Consider the following 26,035-nt stretch of genomic DNA (forward strand, 5'->3'; position numbering starts at 1 on the left):
AGAAAAAGGTTGGGTCACCCACAAGGGAAGCACATCAGAGTCACAGTGGATCTCTCAGCAGAAACCCTTCAAGCCAGAAGAGAGTGGGGACCAATATTCAACATCCTTAAAGAAAAGAACTTTCAACCCAGAATTTCACATCCAGCCAAACTAAGCTGCATAAGTTATGGAGAAAAATCCTTTACAGACAAGCAATTGCTGAGAGATTCTGTCACTACCAGACCTGCCCTACAAGAGCTCCTGAGGGAAGCACTAAACACAGAAAGGAAAAAGCAGTACCAGCCACTGCAAAAAAGAACCAAATGGTAAAGACCAACAATGAAGAAAATTTGCCAACCAAAGGGCAAAACAACCAACCAGTAGTAAAATGGGAGAATCAAATTCACACATAAAAACATTAACATTAAATGTGAATGGAACTAAATGCCCCAATCAAAAGACACAGACTGGCAAATTGGATAAAAAGCCAAGAACCATCAATGTGCTGTATTCAGGAGACCCATCTCACGTGCAAAGACACACACAGACTCAAAATAAAGGGATGGAAGAAGATTTGCCAAGCAAATGGAGAGCAAAAAAAAGTGGGGGTGACAATCCTAGTCTCTGATAAAATGGGCTTTAAACAAAAAACAAAAGAGACAAACAAGGGCATTACATAATGGTAAAAGTATCAATACAACAAGAACTAACTATCCTAAATATATATTCACCCAACACAGGAGCACCCAGACATATAAAGCAAGTCCTTAATGACCTACAAAGAGACTTAGACTCCCGCACAATAATAGTGGGAGATCTTCACACTCCACTGTCAATATTAGACAGACCAACGAGACAGAAAATCAACAAGGAAACCCAGGACTTGAACACAGATCTGAACCAAGTAAACTTAATAGACATTTATAGAACTCTGAACCCCAAATCCACAGAATATACATTCTTCTCAGCACCACATCACATTTACTCTAAAATCGACCACATAATTGGAAGTAAATCACTCCTCAGCAAATGCAAAAGAATGGAAATCATAACAAACAGTCTCTCAGACCACAGTGCAATCAAATTAGAACTCAGGATTAAGAAACTCACCCAAAACTGCACAATTACATGGAAACTGAACAACTGGCTCCTGAATGTCAACTATATAAACAATGAAATGAAGCCAGAAATAAAGATGTTCTTTGAAACCAATGAGAACCAAGACACAACATACCAGAATCTCTGGGACACATTTAAACCACTGTCTAGAGGGAAATTCATAGCAATAAATGCCCACATGAAGAGCAAGGAAAGGTCTAAAATTGACACCCTGTCATCAAAATTGAAAGAGTTAGAGGAGCAAGACAAAAAAAAAAAAACTCAAAAGCTAGCAGAAGACAAGAAATAACTAAGATGAGAGCAGAACTGAAGGAGACAGAGACACAAAAAACCCTTCAAAAAAATCAACAAATCCAGGAGCTGGTTTTTTGAAAAGATCAACAAAATACATAGATGGCTAGCCAGACTAATAAAAAAGATAAGAGAGAAGAATCAAATAGATGCAATAAAAAATGATAACGGGGACATCACTACTGATTCCACAAAAATACAAACTACCATCAGAGATTACTAGAAACAACTCTATGCACACAAACCAGTAAATCTGGAAGAAATGAATAAATTTCTGGATACTTGCACTCTCCCACAACTAAATCAGGAAGAAGTTGAAACCCTGAAAAGACCAATAACAAGGGCTGAAGTTGAAGCAGCAATTAATAGCCTACCAACTAAGAAAAGCCCAGGTCCAGATGGGTTTACAGCTGAATTCTATCAGATGCACAAACAGGAGCTGGTACCATTCCTTCTGAAATTATTTCAAACAATACAAAAAGAGGGAGTCCTCCCCAACTCATGTTATGAGACCAACATCGTCCTAATACCAAAACCAGGCAGAGATGCAACTAAAAAAGAAAACTTCAGGCCCAAATCCATGATGAACATTGATGCAAAAATCTTCAATAAAATACTGGCAAACAGAATGCAACAGCAAACCAAAAGCTTATTCATCATGAGCAAGTAGGCTTCATCATGGGGATACAAGGCTGGTTCAACATACGCAAGTCTATAAACGTAATCCACCACATAAACAGAACCAAAGACAAAAACCACATTATTATCTCAATAGATGCAGAGAAGGCCTTCAACAAAATTCAACAGCCCTTTATGCTAACAACCCTCAATAAACTAGGTATCGAGGGAACATATCACAAAATAATAAAAGCTATTTATGACAAACCCACAGCCAATATCATACTGAACAGGCAAAATCTGGAAGCATTCCCTTTGAAATATGGCACCAGACAAGGATGCCCTTTCTCACCACTCCTATTCAATATAGTATTGGAAGTTCTAGCCAGAGCAATCAGGCAAGAAAAAGAAACAAAGGGTATTCAAATAGGAAAAGAGGAAGTCACATTGTCTCTATTTGCAGATGACATGATTGTATATTTAGAAGACCCCATTGTCTCAGCCTAAAATCTCCTGAAACTGATAAGCAAATTCAGCAAAGTCTCAGGATACAAAATCAATGTGAGGAAATCACAAGCATTCCTATACACCAATAACAAACAGAGAGCCAAATCAAAAGTGAACTCCCATTCACAATTGCTACCAAGAGAATAAGATACTTAGGAGTACAACTAACAAAGGATGTAAAGGACCTCTTCAAGGAGAACTACAAACCACTGCTCAACGAAGTAAGAGAGGACACAAACCGATGGAAAAACATTCCATGCTCATGGTTGGGAAGAATCAACATTGTGAAAATGGCCATACTGCCCAAAGTAATTTATAGATTCAGCGCTATCCCCATCAAGCTTCCAATGACCTTCTTCATAGAACTGAAAAAAACCACTTCGAACTCCATATGGAACCAAAAGAGAGCCCACATAGCCAAAACAATCCTAAGCAAAAAGAACAAAGCTGGAGGCATCATGCTGCCTGACTTCAATCTATACTACAAGGTCATATTAATCAAAACAGCATGGTACTGGTACCAAAACAGAGACACAGACCAGTGGTACAGAACAGAGGCCTCAGAAGCAACACCACATATCTGCAATCATCTGATCTTTGACAAACTTCACAAAAATAAGCAATGGGGAAAGGATTCCCTGTTTAATAAATGGTGTTGGGAAAACTGGCTAGCCATGTGCCGAAAGCTGAAACTGGACCCCTTCCTGACACCTTACACTAAAATTAACTCCAGATGGATTAAAGACTTAAACATAAGACCTAACACCATAAAAACCCTAGAAGAAAACCTAGACAAAACCATTCAGGACATAGGCATAGGCAAGGACCTCATGGCTAAAACATCAAAAGCAATGGCAACAAAAGCCAAAATAGACAAATGGGATCTAATTAAACTCCAGAGCTTCTTTACAGCAAAGGAAATAATCATTAGAGTGAACCAGCAACCAACAGAATGGGAAAAAATTTTTGCAATCTACCCATCTGACAAAGGGCTAATATCCAGAATCTACAAAGAACTAAAATAGATTTACCAGAAACAAAACAAAACAAAACAAAAACACAAGTCCATCCAAAAGTGGGCAAAGGATATGAACAGACACTTTATAAAAGACGACATCTATGAGGCCAACAAATATAACCACACTGAGATACCATCTCACACCAGTCAGAATGGCGATCATTAAAAAATCTGGAGACAACAGATGCTGGAAAGGATGTGGAGAAATAGGAACAATTTTACACTGTTGGTGGGAGTGTAAATTAGTGCAACCATTGTGGAAGATGGTGTGACGATTTCTCAAGGACCTAGAAACAGAAATACCATTTGACCGAGCAATCCCATTACTGGGTATATACCCAAAGAATGATAAACTGTTCTATTATAAAGACACATGCATACGTATGTTCATAGTGGCACTGTTTACAATAGCAAAGACCTGGAACCAACCCAAATGTCCATCAATAATAGACTGGATAAAGAAAATGTGGCACATATACACCATGGAATACTACGCAGCCATAAAAAAACGATGAGTTCCTGTCCTTCATAGGGACATGGATGAATCTGGAAACCATCATTCTCAGCAAACTGGCACAAGAATAGAAAACCAAACACCACATGGTATCACTCATAGGCAGGTGTTGAACAATTAGAACACATGGACACAGGGAGGGGAGCATCACACACTGCAGACAGCAGGAGGTGGGGAGGGTGGGGAGGGATAACGTGGGGAGAAATACCAGATATAGTGATGGGGGGAGGAAGGCAGCAAACCACCTTGCCATGTATGTACCTATGCAATAATCCTGCATGATCTGCACATGTACCCCAGAACCTAAGGTACAATAAAAACAAAAAACAAACAAAAAAATTAAGCTACAAAAGTATGTCTATCAATATAAGCATGAATATGGAAATATATTCATTACATAATTGTTACAAAACATGTACACACACACATATGCCCCGAAAATCACCTAGAAAGATGTGGACTGGTGTTTAATACTGGATAGTGGAAAGATTTTAATATTAACTTTTATATTTTTTATGTTTTCACTATTTACATATTTTTCTACTATGATTATGTGTAACTTGCACAAGTTTTTAAAACCTTTAAAAAATGGATTTTTTCCATTTTACTTATTATATACTTTACATACTACCTATTTAATATAAAATGTACAACTGTTGGACTTATTTCAAATAAATGGAATTTATTTACATTATTACATATTCAGTGTAAGACAGAAAAGTATAATGCACTTAGTCTAGGAACCCAAGTTCTGATTTTGGCTCGGCCCGTTGCTAGCCAGGTGGTCTTTAGGAAGTCATTTAACCTTTATCTTGGTTTCCTCATGCATTAAATGAGATGACTGTAAAAATCAAATTGAATAATAAATGTGTAGCCATTTTAAAAAGACATCAAATGTTATTTTTGTGCCCCTGGTGGTATTTTGAGCCCCCGGTATTATTCCACATTAATCGTATTAAAACATCCTGTTACTTGTTAATTTAGGAATACATAGATGAGTAATTATGATTTAATTATTTCATTTATCAAATAAACCAGCAGGACAGAAATATCTAATGACCACATGAACAATCTGTCAAGAGATACAGAATAACCAGCAATCCTACATGTAAACATTATTTGTCTTGACTCCAAGTCCATAATAGGTAGATTATTAATATCTAATTTCTGTAGTTTATTAACAGAAATAGAATTTGCTCTGTGGAGAAATAACCTCACATCTCATATGTACAGCAAAACAGGCTTCTAGTTTCAGTAGTGGGAAAGTTAAGGCAGTACTAATCTTCCCATGACCTTCTTCCCCACCCCTTTCCCTCCTTTTTCCAATTTCATTCAAACTACAAAAGAACCAGAGAAGTCAAGGAACGAAGATTCCCCCTCGACTCTCACTCTGCGTCTATAGTCCTAACACAGAATTCACCTGCTGAGATCATGTAGCTGCCTGCTCTGACTTAATTCACCAAGTGTCTGTGATTCCTCCATGCAGTAGAAACAAAATGTCAATGACCAACTGGAATTTTCCCTAAAAACAAAATACTGGCATTCAGCTGAATCAGGCACTTTTTTTTTTTTTTTTTGAAATGGAGTCTCACTCTGCTGCCCAGACTGGAGTGCAGTGACATAATCTTGGCTCATTGCAACCTCCACCTCCCAGTTCAAGTGATTTCTGTCTTAGCCTCCTGCATAGCTGGGACTATAGGTGTGTGTGACCACACCTAGCTAATTTTTGTATTTTAAATTTTGTATTTTTGCCATGTTGGCCAGGCTGGTCTCAAACTCCTGACCTCAGGTGATCCATACACCTCAGCCTCCCAAATGCTGGGATTACAGGTGTGGGTCACTGCACCCAGCCAATCAGCATGCATTTTTAAGCAGTTTATACAGGGTAAACTAATTCCGAAGAGGTCATTCAAAATGTTTCAAGACAAACAGCCTCAATGATATATTATTAGTGGTTGGATTTTCATCCTGTATCAAAAGCCACTTAGTATGAAAATCTCACCTGGTATCTGTCTATCCATCCCTCACAAGTACTAACACTTCATGATTACCAAACCATGCTCGCAACATGATACAAGAAAAAGAATAAAATAAAGAAACACCCAGAGCCTTCTGCCTGGAGAGATTATCAGTTATTTTTTGTCTGTCTTAGTGAAGCAGAACAGAGACCTCGGAAATAATGCCACATATCTTACAACCATATGATCTCTGACAAACCTGACAAAAGCAAGCAATGTGGAAAGGCTCTCCTATTCAATAAATGGTGCTGGGAAAACTGGCTAGCCATATGCAGAAAACAGGACCCCTTCCTTACACCTTGTACAAAAATTAGCTGAAGATGGATTAAAGATTTAAATGTAAAACCCAAAACCATAAAAACCCTATAAGAAAACCTAGGCAATGCCATTCAGGACATAGGCATGGGCAAAGACTTCCTGACAAAGATGCCAAATGCAATCGCAACAAAAGCAAAAGCTGACAAATGGGATCTAAAGCAAAAGAAACTATCATCAGAGTGAAAAGGCAACCTACAGAATGTGAGAAAATTTTTGCAATCTACCCATCTGACAAAGGTCTAATATCCAGAATTTACAAGAAGCTTAAACAAATTTACAAGAAAAAAACAACTCTATCCAAAAGTGGGCAAAGGATAAGAAGAGACACGTCTCAAGACACTTAATACAGCCAACATATGAAAAAAAGCTCAACATCACCGATCATCAGAGAAATGCAGATCAAAATCACAGTGAGATACCATCTCACACCAGTCAGAATGGTGATTATTAAAAAGTCAGGAAAGAATAGATGCTGGCAAGGCTGTGGAGAATAGGAATGCTTTTACACTGTTGGTGGAAATGTAAATTAATTCAACCATTCTGGAAGACAGTAAGGTGATGTCTCAAGGATCTAGAGGCAAAAATACCATTTGACCCAGCAATCCCATTACTGGGTATATACCCAAAGGAATATAAATCATTCTACTATAAAGACACATGCACATGTATGTTTATTGTAGCACTATTTACAAGAGCAAAGTCATAGAACCAATCCAAATGACAATCGATGATAGACTGGATAAAGAAAATGTGGCACATATACACCATGGGATACTACACAGCCATAAAAAGGAATGAGATCATGTCCTTTGCAGGACATGGTCATGAAGCCGTCATCCTCAGCAAAGTAACACAGGAACAGAAAACCAAACCCCGCATGTTCTCATTCATAAGTGGGAACTGAATAATGAGAAAATATGAACACAGAAAGGGGGACAACACATACCAGCACCTGTTGGAGGGTGGGGAGTGAGGGGAGAAAACTTAGAGGATGGGTCAATAGGTGCAGCAAACCACCACGGCACGCATATACCTATTTAACAAACCTGCACATTCTGTACATGTATCCCATTTTTGTTTTTTTTTTTTTTAAGAAGAAATTTTTTAAAAAATCATAAAGAATAGTAAAAAGTACATGAGGCTTTCTATAACTTTCATTAACAATTTTTTCTTTAGTTTTCCCTTAAAAATCTGGCAAAGGAATACCTGAAGAAAGCTTTCATGAACTGCTATAAGTTCCTCTGCGTATCACATGGTAAAAGAAGTGTCATGAAGTTCAGGCTATCTAGTACTATCCCATCATCTTCATTTGTGTAACCATGCTGGTTCAATGGTACCAGTGCTTCACTGCTAAAACAAGATAGCTAAGCAGGACCAGTGTAATGGCTGAATACTGCTGGGCTTTTCTCAGCAGCCCTGGGAACTTGAGACTTAAGACTCAGTGTCAGTGAGGTTTCAGAGGGCTTCCCAAATAAGAACTTGCCTTTTGTGCAGTGTCTCCATCCATGGCTAAAGAGCCCCCAGAGCAACCACTGTTATTTCTATAAGCATAGGCAATCTAGTCCTTTATAAAGACCTGCAGCTGGGTTTTACAATATGATGGCTATTAGGGAGGAAGATTTTGGAGCTGAGAGGGACATTCTTACTGGTGTATCTGAACACGTGACTGGTCACAAATGGAAACTAGACTTGGTACTCTCTGTGCCCCTCACTCTCTTTGTCTCAGGTTCACATAAAATATTGCTTAAAAACAAAGCCAAGCTAGGCCTCAGGGAGATACGTTGCTGGGGTGCTGTCTAGTCCTCCCACTACATCATATTCCCAGCACCCTTACAGGAACGTCCTACAGGCCCCACCAGACTATCAAATTGAAGCCACCAAGAGTCCTCTCATGTGACTTCATACACAGATCACCCAGCATGGCTCTGATGATATAAGCTGTCACTTATTTGCAAGTGAACTAACTGAATGTCAAGATCAGTCGTTTGTGGTCTTGCCATCTGATGTCAGACTTAGTTCACAGCAGATGCTCATTGAAATCATTTAGGAAGCCAAATAAGATGTATAGCAAGTCCAAACCCCCACCAGGAGGAAGGGAAGACATGACCCATTTTCTGCAAACCTTTGCTTTAGTTTGGTATTCTTCTTTGAGAGTCTTCAATCAGGATTACAACTGGCTTGAATCCTGCTCATTTTAGCATAAGTGTATAACTTGCTATGTGATATTGTATAGTGTGGACAGCAAGACAAAAGGGCATATTTCCCATCTTCTCTACAAAAGAGGAATAGCCAGAACCAGCTGCCAAAAATGCTGAAATAGCCTGTGACAGTTATCCCACAGCTACCAGGCAGTGCCTGAGATCATCATGTGCTCCTCTATTTTCTTCTCTCTGCCCTACTCTGTTTTCCTTGTGCCTAAATCTTAGACCTAGCAACCTAGGAAACTTGCTCAGTTCCACTGGCTACTACTTCAGTATAAAAGAAAATGACAATCCCTACTAATCTAAAGCATTATTTTCATGACTTATTCTAGAATCCCAGAACAAAGCAAGGCTCATGTTCAGAGCAGGCTGTGTTAACAAGCACAAAATTGTACATAATAAATGTACACAATGATCTTACCATTGACATTAATCAATGAGAGAATATTGTCCTGGTGATCAAGGAGGCGCTTAACTTCAAGAATATCCCATTCTAGTGATCCTTCTGTGGGTGCTACCAACCTAAAAATTACTTAACAAAAAAGACAGATGTAATTTTATTACAATGCTCAAAGAGGATAAAATACTACTCCTGCTCTAAAGCAAGCATTTCATTAAGTGAAAAATACCTACCACACTGAAAAACCCATCTCCAAAAAAAAGCCTTATTCATACTACTTTAAACTATTTCTTTTAAATGCTTGAGATTTTCTACTAAAACCCATACTGAATGTGTCCTGAGAACCCTCTTCCTCTACTGACTTTTCCAAACACTGAAGCTCCCATTCTCTCTAGGATTTCGATGCATGTCTGGCTATCTCAGCTGAATCCCTCCCTAGCCAGTAACTAGCCCACATCCCTGAATCACCTCCACCAGCAGCTTTCTCTACTCATGTCCCCAGGCCAGTAAGCACTGCCACAGAGTAAGCTGCAAATCAAAGCTTAACTTCAACTCAGTGAAGACATCAGCAGCTTCTTTTTAAAAAAGTTTTTGATTCCTAGGCATATACCATTAAATTATAAATTCTCTGAGTATGTCTTATAATTTTTATATATCATACATTTCTTCTGACTATAGTAATGTTCAATGTGTTGCTTTACTCATTATCTGACTTTAACAAATAGTTTTACTTTAGTATAAATCCTAACTTTAATCAATACAGAAAACCCATAATAAAATCCACTGACGTGATTCTATTGACAACATTTTCTAAACATTTATGTACCAGGAACTCTAGATACCAAACGTGAATAAGGCCCAGTCACAAATGCTCAGTCTAGACTGACAGTGGGACTTGTTTATAAACAGGCTTAACATCAATATACTGAGTGCTTTAATACACCACTGGACCAACTGCTGTGGATGCTCAAAGATTAGGATGACTAACATCTGAGAAGTGAAAAGTTTCAAAAATCATGTCCTTTTCAAATTACTAAAGTATCTCTCTTTCTCATACTTCTCTCTGGAAGATAGGTCATGCCATGCTTCTTTTTGTGTCTCTGACAGTATTTTACCAAACCACAAATCTCTAAAAAGGTTATTTAATCCTGACAGCCACTCATGTTCAAACTGTGGTTGTTAAAAGAAGGTTTTTCAGTCATTAGAAAAGAGAACTCTCTGATACATATCAGTGTTGTGGGAAATTCTACCTTAGTTGGAATACTACCAAGTGATCTTCAAATTGGAATTTTGGAATAACAAGCAATATACTGTTTAACCAAGCTAACATACTGATTAAAATTCTGATGAGAAAAAGAAACCTGGCCTCACATCCTGAAAATGCCTCAGTCTCTGTATCACTTCAACAATGCCAAGAAGGCAAGACTGGGGCACATGCAGGTGTCCCTTAAAGAAAAAACTAATCAGTCCTTCCAGCATGTGTATACAATTCTAGTTCAAAATATACAAAAAGAAAAAGAAAAAAATTCATACTCACTCAGTTCTTTGCCAACTGCTGCCACAACACAGTTCTTAGGTATTTCAACCAATGCACTAATACCTCCAAAAACATATAAAACAAAGGTCAAATTATTTTTTTTTTACATTATATCAAAAACAAAAACATTCTCAGTTTTATGTCTGTCGTTTTCCATAAAGAAGATAAAGCACACAGAACTGGTTCGACACATACTTCCTTGCTTGCTTACTCATAAAAAATGATTTTGTTAAATGTAAGTTTCTGAGACTTTAGAAGACATTACTGATTTATTAAGAACAGAAAGGGTTTTGTTTTGTTTAACTATTATGATAGAGTGGTAGATTCAGCTATTGTAACTTATTTACCAGGGATCTCTTAAGATAATCACCATCACCCATTTACAAGATGGCTGGCTCAAAAGGGATGTAAAATTGGGGTTTTCCCTTATATAAATTTAAGAACCCTGAGCAGGCTCCCTGGCGCTGAATCAACTAGCCAACAGTCAGCAGCTAAGAAAGTGGCCTTCGAATAGTATGTTTGTAATCCACTAATACATGTACCAATTTTCTTCTATTATTGAAATACTCAGATTCAACATTCTAACACATTTCACTTATTTAAAGGGGTATGAGTATCTTTTCATAGCCAAATCATATTTTGGGGTAACTATATTTTAGGGTAACTATAACTTCTATAAGGTATGTTACCATTTTACTTCTGTTGGCATGAATAAAAGAGTTGATATATTAGAACCACCACGTGTTGGAAAAAAAAAAACCTGTTTAATTTTTCCATTATGATATATATGTAATTTATATATGCAAGTGTGGAAAATGGTCTACTCATTTGCTTAACTTTCCCACCCACCAAAGGACTAACGGTTGTGATTTTGAATAGTATTTCTGGCTAATACAAAACCTACTTTTGTATTGGCTAGAAATACTATTCAAATCACAACAGTTATTTTCCCATATACGAGGAGGAGGAAACAGTGCTGCAAGGAAGGTGAAGGAGTGGTACAGAGAAGGCAGAGGAGATGGGAGAACAGCAGGGTGGGTAGCAAGAGAAGAATTCTAAATGTAGCAAACAGCTTGTTTAAAATCTTTCACTAAATTATTTGTGAAAATACTAGAAGCCCAACAATCCAGAAGTAGCAACCTAATATTCAGCATCACAGAACATACTGCTGGAAAGGATATGGGTGCCCTGCCGTCTAGTCCGGGGCTCCTTCCATTGTATCACATTGACTAAGATTATCTTTGCTTATTTCCACACACAGAATAACTGCGAGTAAAAGCTCCACCAGCCCATAAATCAAGCAGGGCTTATGAAAGGACATCATGACCTAAGGGTTTAATAACACTATTAATGATCTGACCTCTAGTAATTTGGAAAACCAGAATGACCAATAGTTCACCAATGGTAACCCATGGACTTTTCAAGGCTTTCCCATAGATTCCCTCAAAGCCTTCTGTTAACTCTTCAGACACTGATAAACGGCAATACTGTGATTACTTAATGTATAGACTCAAAGAAAACTTGCAAAAGAAAGGGACACTGCAATAAGAGGTGGCTATTTCCAGGAACACACTGAAGATTCTTTTCAGCCCCAATTTCAACATTTTGCAATATAACTTTATTAAAATAAAATTCACAAACACCACTGGCTAATGAAAGAGAGAGGAAAATGAACATAAAAATATTTACTTCATGATAATAGTAAACAGGGAAATGTATTCTACATTCGAGCAAGATTGTTAGTAATCAAATGCTGAACTGAGTGGTTAAATGTAAACCCTAGCAATGTATGGATTTAGTTTTCCTAAGTCATTATTTTTCTGATGCTTTATCATAACTATATGGCGCTCAGCTAGCTCTTATTAACTAAATTCAATTCCCACTGAAATGTCAACAATATGCACAATAATGTTTCTTCTAGGAGACCCACAGGCCCATTTGATTACTTTTAGAAATAATAATAGTTAATAGTGTGACTTCAAGGTTGTTATTAAAACTTACTCATTTATATTTAAATATTTTTACTCTAAAAATGGAATTTATTTTTTAAGATCCTTGGTATCAAAAGTCAAAACTGATTTTTTTTTTCTGTTGAAACCAAAAGTGTATGTACATAGAATTCTGAGAAAATGAAACCTTATCAGTAAGCTTGCACAGGTATAAACTTTTTGGTAAGGACAATTATAAAAAGAGGTCATCCTTAGGAATCTATTCAAAGTTAATGACCCCACAAAAAAAGAGAAAACTGCTAAGGTAAAGTTGTAAGGGTCTGCTTCCAGGTATCAGCATGCTCACCAAACATAGTTCACCAAGAATAGCCCAAGAGCATTGGAAAGGTTGTTCTTGAGCAATTCTGTTAGAAGGGAAGGGGAAGCCAAAAGGAGTGGAGTCTTCTTCTTATTCAGGATAAAAATATATTTTACACAAACCCTCATCTGAATTGAATATGGCTACCTGTTGTCTTCAAAACTGAAAAGAAAAATCGCCTATATTGACCTTTCTACTTAGAGCCGGTCTCTCTGAAGATCTGCTGTGTCTTCTAGAGTCTGTCAATCATAGTTTAAAATTACCTTGATTTGTTTTTTACCTGTATCAGAAAGGTGGCTAGTCTTACACAGGAGATCTAATTTTCGGTTCCACACACACAGGTCATTCCCACCAGAAAGCCAAACATCTACTCTCTGAAGAACAGTCAAACACTGCAAAATGTATTTGAAATGTATATCAGGTTAGAAATTCAAGCAGTCATTGTTCAGTGGTTTTAAAATACGTCCACAAGTTCTTTAACCCCTTCCTTCAATAAGTGGAGCTTATTTTTCCTTAGCAGAGCATGTGGGCACTACTAAGTGACTAGCTTCTACCAAACAGAATGTGGCAGGAGGAATGGTGTGTGACTTACAAGACTAAGTCATAAAAGACACTGTGGCCCCCTCCTTGTTCTCTCTTGGATTACATGCTCTAAGGTGAAGACACTCAAGTGATCACATGGAGAAATGTCCACCTAGCAAGGGGCTAAGGCCTCTGGGCAACTACCAGCACTAACTTGCCAAGCACGTAGGTGAGCCTCCTGGGAGGGAGCTCCTTCACCGCAGTCACGCCTTCAGACAGCATGACCCTTGGGAGAGGCCCTGAACCAGAACCACCCAGATAAGATGGCTTCTAGTCCTGATCACAAACACTGTGAGATGGCAAATGTTTGTTGTTTTAAGCCACTAAGTTTTGAGGTAATTTGTTACGCAGTAATAAATTACTAATACACAATTGCTTAAACTCCGTTTTAAATCAAACTGAAACTATGGCCTTGGTTTCTCTGTATCTGCAGAATAAGTAACACCTAAGTCTTCTCAATTCTATACGTTTGGTAGACTCAGGAAAGTGAGTGTTTCAAGTACCGCATAAGCCCTTGACCTTTAATCCTTTAATAGTACTCTCCTTGCCCACTGACTCTAAGTGAGAAAAAGAGCAAGAGCAAGAGAGAAGAGAAAATAAAAGGCAGAGAGTAACTTTGCCTAGGCTGAGTAGGGCTGCTTTTAAAACGGTTGGATTAAAATAGAGTTGAAAATAACTAATACAGTGGCCCTACCCTGTCTAATCTCTGAATTTTTTATGCCAGTATTTCATTTCTTTTTATTGCCAAACAGTATTCCACTGTGTGGGTGTACATTGTGTTTATTCATCAGTTGATGGACATTTAGGTTGTTTCCCTTTTTGACTATTATGAATAACGTTTCTATGAACAATCACATACAGATTTTTATATGGACTAACACTCTCCTATCTCTTGGGGATATACCGAGAAGTGTGACTGCTGGGTCAAATGATAATTCTGTAAGTGCTTTCCAAGGTGGTTGTATCATTCTAGATCCCACCAGCAATGTATGAAGGTTACAACTGCTCCACATTCTTACCAACACTTGTCTTTAGATATGAAGCCACTCTAGTATGTATGAAATGGTACTTTACTGTGGTTTTGACTTGCATTTCTCTAATGACTAATGATCTTGAAGCTCCTCTTCATGTGATTATCTGACATTTGTTTATCTTCTTTGGAAAAATTTTTCTTTCAAATCTTTTGTCTGTTTTTACTTGGAGTATTTGCCTTTTTATTGTTGGATTCTTTACATATTGTAGACACAAGTCCCTTATCAGATATACGATTTGAAAATATTTTCTCCAATTCTGTGGGCTGTCTTTTCACTTTTAAGCACAAAAACTTTTCATTTTGATGAGATCCAATTTATCTTTTTTTGTTGTTGATATGCTTTTGATGTCTATTTAAGATACCTTGCTGAAGGTCACAAAGATTTGCTCCTATATTTCTCCCTAGATTTCTGTAGTTTCAGCTCTTACATTTGGGTCTTTGATCCATTTTGAGTTAACTTTTGGATATGACATGAGGTAGAGATAAAATTTCATTATTTTGTATGTGGATGTCCAATTGACATAGCATCATTTTTTGAAGAGACTATTCTTTCTCCCATTAGAGGTTCTTGGCATGCTTGTCAAAAACTCAATTGGCTATGTAAGACTTTATTTCTGGACCTTTAATTCTATTCAATTGATCTGCATGTCTATCATTATGCCAATACCACAGTCTTGACCATTGCAGCTTCGTATTGAGTTCTGAAGTTGGGGAGTGTGTCTTGGAACTTTGTTTTTCCATTTTAAGATTGTTTTGGCTATTCTGGGTCCCTTGCACTCCCACATGAATTTTAGAATCAGCTTGTCAATTTCTCGAAAAAAAAAAAAAAAAGTCAGTTACAATTTTGATAAAGATTGGGTTCAATCTGTAGATCAATGTGGGTAGTGGTAGAATCATAACAGTAAATCTGATCCATACTCTCAGGATATTTTTCCATTTATTTAGATCTTTAATATCTTTCAACAGCGTTTTGTAGTTTGGGGTATATAAGTCTCATACTTCTTTAAATTTCTTCTAATAGTGATCGAGTATTACTACGTTGGCCAGGTTGGTCTTAAACTCCTGGCCTCAAGCAATCCTCCCACCCTGGGCTCCCAAAGTGCTACGATTATAGTCATAAGACATCACACCCAGCCTGAATCTATTTCTGAGTATTTTATTCTTTTGGATGCTGCTGTAAATGGAATAATAGAATTATTTCTTAATTTCATTTTTGGATGTTCATTGCTAGTGAACAGAAATACAGTTGATTTCTGTGTGTTGATGTTATATCCTGAAGCCTTGCTAAATCCATTCATTAGCCTGAATAGTTTGGTTGTGGACTTACGATTTTCTATATACACAAGATCACGTCATTTGGGAACAGAGATAGTTTTATTTCTTCTTTTCCAATATGGATGTCATTTATTTTTTTATTGCCCAACTGCCCTAGCTGGAACCTCCAGTACAATGTTAAACAGATGTGCTGAGAGCAGACATCCTTATCTTGTTCCTGATCTTTGGGGGAAATTATTTGTCCTTCACCATTTTTTTTTCTTTTGGAGACAGGGTCTCCCTCTATCACCCAGGCTAGGGTGCAGTGGAACAACTGCAACTGCAGCCTCAAACTCCTGGACTCAAGGGATCCTTCCACCTCAGCCTCCCAAGTAACTGGGATTACAGGCATGTCGTGTGCCACTAGGCCCGACTGATTTTCCTTTTCTTTCTTTTTTTTTAAATTGTACTTTAAGTTCTGGGGTACATGTGCAGATCTTGCAGGATTGTTGCATGGGTACACATATGCCATGGTGGTTTGCTCTCTCCATCCCCCTGTCATCTACATCAGGCATTTCTCCCAATGTTATCCCTCCCCAACATCCCCACCTCCTGCTGTCCTTCCCCTAGCCCCCCACCCCACAACAGACCCCAGTGTATGATGTTCCCCTCCCTGTACCAAGTGTTCACATTGTTCAACACCTGACTATGAGCGAGAACATGCATTGTTTGGTTTTCTGTTCTTGTGTCAGTTTGCTGAGAATGATGGTTTCCAGATTCATCCATGTCCCTAAAAAGGATATGAACTCATCCTTTTTTATGGATGCATAGTATTCCATGGTGTCTATGTGCCACATTTTCCTTGTCCAGTCTATCATGGATGGGCATTTGGGTTGGTTCCAAGTCTTTGCTATTGTAAACAGTGCTGAAATGAACATACATATGCATGTGTCTTTATCATAGAACGATTTATAATCCTTTGGGTATATACCCAGTAATGGGATTGCTGGGTCAAATGGAATTTCTATTTCTAAACTGTTGAGGAATCGCCACACTGTCTTCCACAATGGTTGAACTGACACTCCCACCAACAGTGTAAAAGTGTTTCTATTTCTCTGCATCCTCTCCAGCATCTGTTGTCTCCAGGTTTTTTAATGATCACCATTCTAACTGGTGTGAGATGGTATCGCAATGTAGTTTTGATTTGCATTTCTCTAATGACCAGAGATGATGAGCATTTTTTCACGTTTGGTGGCTGCATACATGTCTTCTTTTGAAAAGAGTCTTTTCTTATTTTTCACCCACTTTTGAATGGGTTTGTTTTTTTCTTGTAGATCTACTTTAGTTCTTTGTAGATTCTGGAAATTAGCCCTTTGTCAGATGGGTAGATTGCAAAAATTTTCTCCCATTCTGTTGGTTGCCAGTTCACTCTAATGATAGTTTCTTTTGCTATGCAGAAACTCTTAAGTGTAATCAGATCCCATTTGTCTATTTTGGCTTTTGTTGCCATTGCTTTTGGCGTTTTAGTCATGAAGTCCTTGCCTATGCCTATGTCCTGAATGGTTTTGTCTAGGTTTTCTTCTAGGGTTTTTATGGTGTTAGGTCTTATGTTTAGATCTTTAATCCATTTGGAGTTAATTTTGGTGTAAGGTGTAAGGAAGGGGTCCAGTTTCAGCTTTTGGCACATGGCTAGCCAGTCTTCCCAACTCCATTTATTGAACACAGAATCCTTTCCCTATTGCCTGTTTTTGTCAGTTTGTCCAAGATCAGATAGTTGTAGATGTGTGGTGTTACTTCCGAGGCCTCTGTTCTGTTCCATTGGTCTATATCTCTGTTTTGGTACCATCATCATGCTGTTTTGATTACTGTAGCCTTGTAGTATAGTTTGAATTCACATAGCATGATTTCTCCAGCTTTGTTCTCTTTGCTTAGGATTGTCTTGGCTATGTGGGCTCTCTTTTGGTTCCATATGAAGCTTAAGGTGGTTTTTTCCAGTTCTGTGAAGAGGGTTATAGGTATCTTGATGGGGACACCATTGAATCTATAAATGACTTTGGGCAGTATGGCCATTTTCTCAATATTGATTCTTCCTAACCAGGAACATGGGATGTGCCTTGGGGTTGCTCTTCTTGAGGAATATCTTTGTGGCATTCTCTTTATTTCCTGGACTTGAATATTGGCCCGCCTTGCTAAGTTGGGGAAGTTCTCCTGGATAATATTCTAGAGTGTTTTCCAGCTTGGATTCATTCTCCCCGTCACATTCAGGTACACCAATCAAGCATAGATTAAGTCTTTTCACATAATCCCATATTTCTTGGAGGCTTTGTTCATTTCTTTTCACTCTCTTTTTCTCTAATCTTGCCTTCTCATTTTATTTCATTGAGTTGATCTTCAATCTCTGATATCCTTTATTCTGCTTGATCTATTCGGCTACTGAAACTTGTATACACTTTGTGAAGTACTCATGCTGTGTTTTTTAGTTCTATCAAATCAGTTATTTTCTTCTCTAAGCTGGCTTTTCTAGTTCGCATTTCATCTAACCTTTCTTCAAGGTTTTTAGTGTCTTTGCATTGGGTTAGAACATGTTCCTTTAGCTCACAGATTGTTACTACCCACTTTCTGAAGCCTGCTTCTGTCAATTCATTAAACTCATTCTCCATCCTGTTTTGTTCCCTTGCTGGTGAGGAGTTGTGATCCCTTGGAGGAGGAGAGGCATTTTGGTCTTTGATGGTTTTATCTGTTTTGTGCTGGTTTCTTCCCATCTTCATGGATCTTTGAAGTTGGTGATTGCTGATGGGGTCTCTGAGTGGACATCCTTTCTGTTGATGTTGAAGCTATTTCTTTTGGTTTTTTAGTTTTCCTTCTAACAGTCTGGTCCCTCTGCTGTAGGACTGCTGGAGGTCCATTCCAGACCTTGCTTGCCGGGGAACCACCCGTGGGGTTTGCAGTACAGCAACGATTGCTGCCTGATGTTTCCTCTGATTGCTTCATCACAGAAGGGTACCCGCCACATGTCAGCCACAGCTCTCCTGTATGAAGGGTCTTTTGGTTATACAGGGGTCAGGGAGTCATTTGAGGAGGCAATCTGTCCCTTGTCTGCCTACAGAGGCACTGCTGAGCTGTCACAGACTCAGTCCAGCTGCTGTGTAAGCTTCCTCTGGCTTTTGTTTACACAGGTAGGTTTAGATCCACCTCAGCAATGGCAGACACCCTTCCCCCAACCAAGTTCAATCATCTCAGGTTGAGCTCGAACTGATGTGCTGGTTGCGAAACTCTCATGCAAGAGGGCTTCAGTTTGCTGGTCTTTGTGGGGGTGGGACCTGCCCAGCCTTATCACCTGCTTTCAGCTCCCCTTCTTTCTAGGGAGTAGGTAGCTCTGTCCTGCAGGCACTCTCAGTGCTAGCCAAAATGTCTGCCCAGATCTGTGCCAGCAATCCACAGCGCCAGCCAGAGCTGCCCCTCAGATCCATGCTGTTAATTTGGGGCACTTTTCAGCCTGGCAGAGATCTCCTGGTCTGTGGGTGGCAGAGCCCATGGGAGAAGTGCAGTATCTGAACCAGAGTGCAGTAGGTGGGGGAAGTTCCTGATCCTCCAGTCAGTTGCACTTCCCAGGTGAGGCAGTGCCCCACCCTGCCTCGGTTTGCCGTCCTTGGGCTACACTCACTGTCCAACCAGTCCCACTGAAATGAACCTGGTACCTCAGTTGGAAATACAGAGCTCTCTCTCCTTCTGCGTCTCTTGCTGGGAACTGTGCTCTGGGGCTGTTCCTATTCAGCTATCTTGGCAGAATCCCCTCTTTATTTTTTGGTAGAGAAGAAGTTTCACCATGTTGCTGAGGCTGGTCTTGAACTCCTGAGCTCAAGTGATCCACTCACCTTGGTCTCCCAAAGTGCTGGAATTGCAGGCATGAGCCACCACACCCAGCCTCGCCTTTCACCATTAATATGAAATTAGCTATGAGATTTTCACAGATGCCCTTTATTAGGCTGAGGAAATTCTCATCTATTCCTAATTTGTTGAGTATTTTTTATCACAAGAGGGTGTTGTCGAGTTTGTCAAATGCTTTCTCTGTTTCTATTCCGACGATCCTGTGGTTTTTGTCCTTTATTCTTACTATGGTATCTGCTTTCTTTTTAGATGTCGCTGGATTTGGTTTGATAATATTTTGTTGAGAATAATATATGGTTTTGTTTCTTAACATTTTACCACTAGCGTTTTCCTCTTTTAATATTCTTCTGAAATATAATTTTTAGTATATACATCTACCATAATTTATTTTCTTATAAGACATGTAGGGCACTTCCAATCATCCATTTATAAAAATGTATTTGTAGTACACATTTCTGTTCATAAATCTCTGCCTTATTATCTGATTATTTCCTTTAAAGAGTTTTCTAGAATATCGCTGGATTAATGCCTATAATAATTTCTTTAGATTCATTCATAATGCCAAACTACTTTCTGGGAAGATCATATCAATTTATAGTCTCAATATGCAATAAAATGCCAATTTCACTATGTCCTTGCTAACATCAACCCTTATAAAAATTTTTGCTAGTTCAAAAACTAAATAATAGTATTTCTTATATTAGGGATATAAATTTCTTTGATAAACTATCTATTCAAGAACAACTTAACCACTGAACTAAATGAATGCAATGCTATTTTTTTTTTTTTAGCAATATTTGTGTGAAACAGGATTACAGCAGGAGAAAACAAATACAAATATGTAGCTGATTCACATTATAGTAAAACCCCTTTTAAAACTACTTTCAGTATACTGGAATAAGATACTTTTTATGTGACCAGTTCCCATAGCCAATCCATAACACAGTTTACCAAAGGAATTTCCCACAAATACATTAAATTTTTTCTCCTCCTTTGTTCCTTCATGCCACATCTTTTCATTGGAAACTTAATGACCTTAGTTTTTCAGACAGCAAGAATATTTTTAAAGGAAAGTAAAAGGTGCATCATTTAGGTCACATAAAGTATAGAGATTTTAGTCAAATCAATACTTTAATGACTTCTTTAAAAATCCATTGTTAAGTTAGATATAAGCATATATAGTATATGGCACTTTCTTCCCCTGAAACTTTACTAAGTTGATACTTTTAACAGCACAGTGCCATGAGATGGCTACTACTGGCACACAGCAATTCTTTTTACATTAAGAAGAAAAGGAACAAAAGAGTTAGCTCCAATATAAAGAAGCAGTTATCCTTAAAGTAAATGAGGGAGCATCTAATACTACTACTACCTTTTCCAAAACTTGGTTACATTACTAAAAAACAGCGGTACTTTCTCCAAACAAGGTAATTTCTGTAAAAATCATAAGCAACCCAGTATTACCTATGTTTATTTCTCTAAAATGTAGCAGAGTTCCTGTCATATAATAAGCCCCAATTAATATTTGTTTATAAAATGAATAACCCAACAGTAGCAGCAAATTAGCCATATAAGATTTTTAGTTCTCAAACTAAGTAACTGACATGTCCTACCTTTATGACCTTAGAGAAGGTGGAGGTCAAGGGACAAATAACTGTAAATTTTAAATTCAAAGTTTAAAAAAAAACAGACCAGCTACTATTGTGGTCATTCTGCAAGTAACACTTCTTCCTAGAATTACCTATAAAAACATACCAGGTACTACCTTTTTGCTTATCTTGCTATAGGGATTATCCCTTGCTCTAAATTCAAATTGAAACATTCTACCACTTAATATATATGCTCTCAAAAATCTGGTCTTAGAAGAATCAAATGACAACAGGTGTGTGAAATAATTTGTAAGACCCACAAAAGTAATTTCCTCTAACTTTTTTTTTTTTTTTTTTNAGACGGAGTTTCGCTCTTGTTACCCAGGCTGGGGTGCAATGGCGCGATCTCGGCTCACCGCAACCTCCGCCTCCTGGGTTCAGGCAATTCTCCTGCCTCAGCCTCCTGAGTAGCCGGGATTACAGGCACGCGCCACCATGCCCAGCTAATTTTTTGTAGTTTTAGTAGAGATGGGGTTTCACCGTGTTGACCAGGATGGTCTCGATCTCTTGACCTCGCCATCCACCCACCTCGGCCTCCCAAAGTGTTGGGATTACAGGCGTGAGCCACCGCGCCCGGCCCTCCTCTAACTTTTTAAACCATGTCTTCTCAGACAAAAACAGACTGCCATATTTAAGGTTTTACCTTTACAGTAGACTGGAAACAAGATATTCTCTGAACTTGTCTCCCGTTATCACTGTCCCACACCTAAATTTATGTTAAGGAATAATTTCTAAACAGAATTTTAAAATCTTAATTATGAGATAACTTTTCTAATTAACAATTAAACCACAAAAATGTTAAGCAGTTAGAAAATCTTTAAATAAATCATAAAATAGTTAGTGTTTATACTACCACAAAAATGAATTCATATAGTGAGTCATCAACTTAACAGAGCAGGCTTATGATCTAAAATAAGTTTGAAGTAAATTTTACTATCAAATTATTTGAAAATGTCAACAGAATGCGTGGTCTGAAATACTGAATCTTTACAAGCACCACATATTGCAACTGTTTAAAGTTTATTCTCCAGAATAGTCTACCATAATCTAATAAGCGTGAACATAAAGTACTTATACCAAAAACTATCATGTCCATTAATATTTACCGAAAGCTCCCTATAATGTGGATAGAATGATTTACTACTGTTAATCTTAATTTGAGAAGACACTAACAGTGTATTACTATTACCTGAATATGCATTTAATATAATCAGAGGGCCTCTCATAAAACACCAAGTTTAGTTTGACTTAAGCAACACAATGATTTTCAAACTTTTACACCATTTCCTGTAGTAAGAAATACATTTTACACCATGTCTGAAAACAAATTTACATACATATATATACTATATACATACATACACATACTATATACATGCATATACAAATGTATATGCATGTATTAAAAATTGAACCTAATTTTACAAACTAGTTAACCTTATCATGTCCAATGCCTTTTGTTATATTTGTATTATACAGATGTGCCTGGACTTAGAGAAACAACCCATTCTAACTGGAAAATATTCTAAATTGAAATGCATTTAACACATCTATCAAACATTGTAGCTTAGCCTGGCCTAACTTATATGTGCTTAGAACACTTACAAAAGCCTACAGTTGGACGAAAAAATAAGTCATCTGGCAACACAGTAACTGTAGAGTAAGGCTGTTTACCCTTGAGATCTCATAGTTGACCAGGAGCTGTAGCTCCAGGCTGCTGCTGCACAGCACTGGGAAAGACGATTATCCCACGTATCACTAGTGTGGGAAAATATCAAACTTCAATATTCAAAGTACAGTTTCCACTTAATGCAGCTCACTTTCACACCATCATAAAGTTGAAAAATTGTAAGTCAAACCACCCAGGGTGGGGACTATCTATATTCTACATCATGTTTTAGATGGGTCTAGATTATGAGAATTGCATTTTATGTATATAACACACTAAAGAAAGTGCTAGCATATAAAAAGTGCTCCCAGTAATTATGAAATGTTTTCTGGCCTTACATTTACCAGAATTCTAGTAGTATCTCACAGCCTTTTCACTTATTTCACTATTCGCAAGCTGAATGTTTATTATTCAGTAACTTGGGCTCTTAAGGCTTTAAAAAATTACCTACCTGACCAGACGCAGTGGTTCATGCCTGTAATCCCAGTACTTTGGGAGGCCAAGGCAAGTAGATTATAAGGTTAAGAGATAGAGACCATCCTGGCCAACATGGTGAAACCCTGTCTCTCTACTAAAAATAAAAAAATTAGCTGGGCGTGGTGGTGCACAGCTGTAGTCCCAGCTACTCAGGAGGGTGTGGCAGGAGAATCACTTGAACTCGGGAGGCAGAGGTTGCAGTGAGCTGAGATCGCAGCACTGCACTCCAGCCTGGTGACAGAGTGAGACTCAGTCTCAAAAAAAAAAAAAAAATTATCTACTTCAGCATTTAATTAAGAAAGCTTTTAACAGGTTGAGTATCCCTTATCCAAAATGCTTCAGATGACAGTGTTTCTGATTTTTTTTTTTTTTTTGGAATTTAGAATATGTACATATCATAATGAGCTATCTTGGGGATGGAAACCATGTCTAAACACAAAATTCATTTATTTTCATATATACCTTATACACATAACCTGAAGGTAGTTTTATACAGTATTTTTGGTAATTCTGTGCATTAAACAAAATTTTGACTGCAACCTGTCACATGATGTCAGGTAGAAAATCTTCCATTTGTGGCATCACATCAGTGCTTAAAAAGTTTTGGATTTTGGATTTTCAGATTAGGGATGCTCAACCTGTAGTAAAAACCCAAACAGAGTAAATTTAGAACTCATCTGGGTAAAAGAGACTGCCAAATAAGTGGCCTAGAATTTTTTCTAACAACAAAAGTCATTCAGCAAAGTAAATGAGTCCACACTGTCACTTACAGGTAAAATTCATTGTGACACTGTCCCAGCTAACTGTACTAACTTCTGTACTATACTTTTAATCACTGCCTCAAAATATTGTTATGTCTTAGTAGTGGTCTAATAAAAAGAAAGTATTTTGAATTCTATTTTTGCAAAAATTACACTGATACTGAAAAAGAGAGCGTTAAGTCCATAAAATATTTGCCTCTATACAGCAGTAGTAATAAAGCAGCTCTGACCTAACCATCTGAATGAATTTTATGCCCTTGTTTATGCTGTATCATAATCACACACAAATATAATACATATATGTGTTCGTGTATATATGTGTGTATGTATAGAGTTTATTCCCATTTAAACCTTTTCTTGACATTTTTTCAGCTATAAACCGTTTAGAAACCACTTCAGCGGATGAACTCATTTAAAGCATGTTAGAGTCTGTGTCTTGGTTCTTTAAGAGCCCAAGAAACACCTATACCTTTGGGCTTACTCCAGAACTTAATTTCACCAATGCTTGAAATTTTTTAAACACAACTTCCAGATAAGCATATACTTATGCTTATCTTGGCTGGGCATGGTGGCTCACGCCTGTAATCCCAGCACTTTGGGAGGCCAAGGAGGGAAGATCACGAGGTCAGAAGTTCAATACCAGCCCGGCCAATAAAGTGAAACCTCGTCTCTACTAAAAATACAAAAAAAAATTAGCCAGGTGTGGTGGCATACGCCTGTGGTCCCAGCTACTTGGGAGTAGCTTGAACCCAGGAGGCAGAGGTTGTAGTGAGATCATACCACTGCACTCCAGCCTGGGTGACAGCAAGATTCCGTCTCAAANAAAAAAAAAAAAAAGAAAAAAAGAAAGAAAGAAAGAAAAATTAATCTGACACCTTTAAAAAAAAAAAAAATGAAAGACTCTGGACTTCACAAATCCAGTTCCTCATACAGATATCAAAGAGCTAAGTCTGTTTACAGAAAACATTTTATGAAGGCAGTATTTTATAGTGGTTCAGAGCTCTGACTCCGCAGTCAGACTACTTGCCAGTTCCGCCCTACACTGGCTGTGTGACTTGAGGAAGTTACTCAACCTCTCTGTGACTCATATTTTTAAGTCCACATTCTCCCATTTCCCCAATTTTATACAACCTGATGGAGTAACTCTGGAAAGAACAGCATTAGTCATGGAGTTTCCATCAATCAGAAGCTTTAACCTCCTATTTCCAGTCTAATACTTTTCAGATGCCTAATAAATGGTATCTTATAAAGAACAGAACAAAATCATTTTTGCTAAAACAAGAATATACAGACAAGACCCTATCAGCTAAAGACTATGTAGTGGCTCGTTGGGCCATTATAGCACGTTCATTTCTTCCAGATTAAAGGATATAATAACTGTTCTATCAGCAGAGGCTGTCAAGATGAGTTGCTTTTCTTCACAAGATTCCAAGGAAGGAAATGAAATAATAGCTGTTATCTTTTGAGTGTGTCCATTCAGTTCTAGAAGTTTTTCACCTGTCTGAAATACCATAAAAATGTTAATAGGCTTAGCTTTCACAATTTAGATAATCATAAATGACAACATTAAGTAGAACTGCCATATAGAAGATACATATACATTCCATTTAAAATTACTTTTTCAGAATTTATTTAATTTGGGCAACCACACAAAATGTAAACAAATGCTGAAAGAATAGCCATAAACAATTTTGATTATTTTCTAATACAAAAATGCTAATTTTTAGTGTATTTTTATAAAAAATGTTAAGGAGTATTCTTTTTTCTAAATTTCAAAAATGTAATTGTGTAAATTAAGCATAAAAACATCAGTAACTTAATTTGTAGGAAAAAAATAGGGAGTCCTCATTGTCCAAGTATTTGTTATTTAAGTCTTCACAATTATAAGGTTGTAG

The 26,035-nt window shown here is 37.6% G+C and overlaps 1 protein-coding gene across 2 annotated transcripts in view; it reads right to left on the reverse strand.

Moving 5' to 3' along the window:
• The window catches only part of WDR41 (WD repeat domain 41), a 55,850-nt gene that overhangs the window by 11,120 nt on the left and 18,695 nt on the right, over nt 1–26,035 (reverse strand). For both annotated transcript variants that reach the window (XM_017527692.2, XM_017527694.2), the window contains exons 4-8: nt 25,513–25,641; nt 21,877–21,939; nt 13,108–13,219; nt 10,521–10,583; nt 9,005–9,115 (exon numbers count right to left, since the gene is read on the reverse strand). In XM_017527692.2, coding sequence (XP_017383181.1) covers nt 9,005–9,115; nt 10,521–10,583; nt 13,108–13,219; nt 21,877–21,939; nt 25,513–25,641 — 478 coding nt within the window. The remainder of the gene's footprint in view (nt 1–9,004; nt 9,116–10,520; nt 10,584–13,107; nt 13,220–21,876; nt 21,940–25,512; nt 25,642–26,035) is intronic.

This window comes from Cebus imitator, unplaced genomic scaffold, assembly GCF_001604975.1.
Source record: "Cebus imitator isolate Cc_AM_T3 unplaced genomic scaffold, Cebus_imitator-1.0 Scaffold50, whole genome shotgun sequence".
Lineage (NCBI taxonomy): Eukaryota > Metazoa > Chordata > Mammalia > Primates > Cebidae > Cebus > Cebus imitator.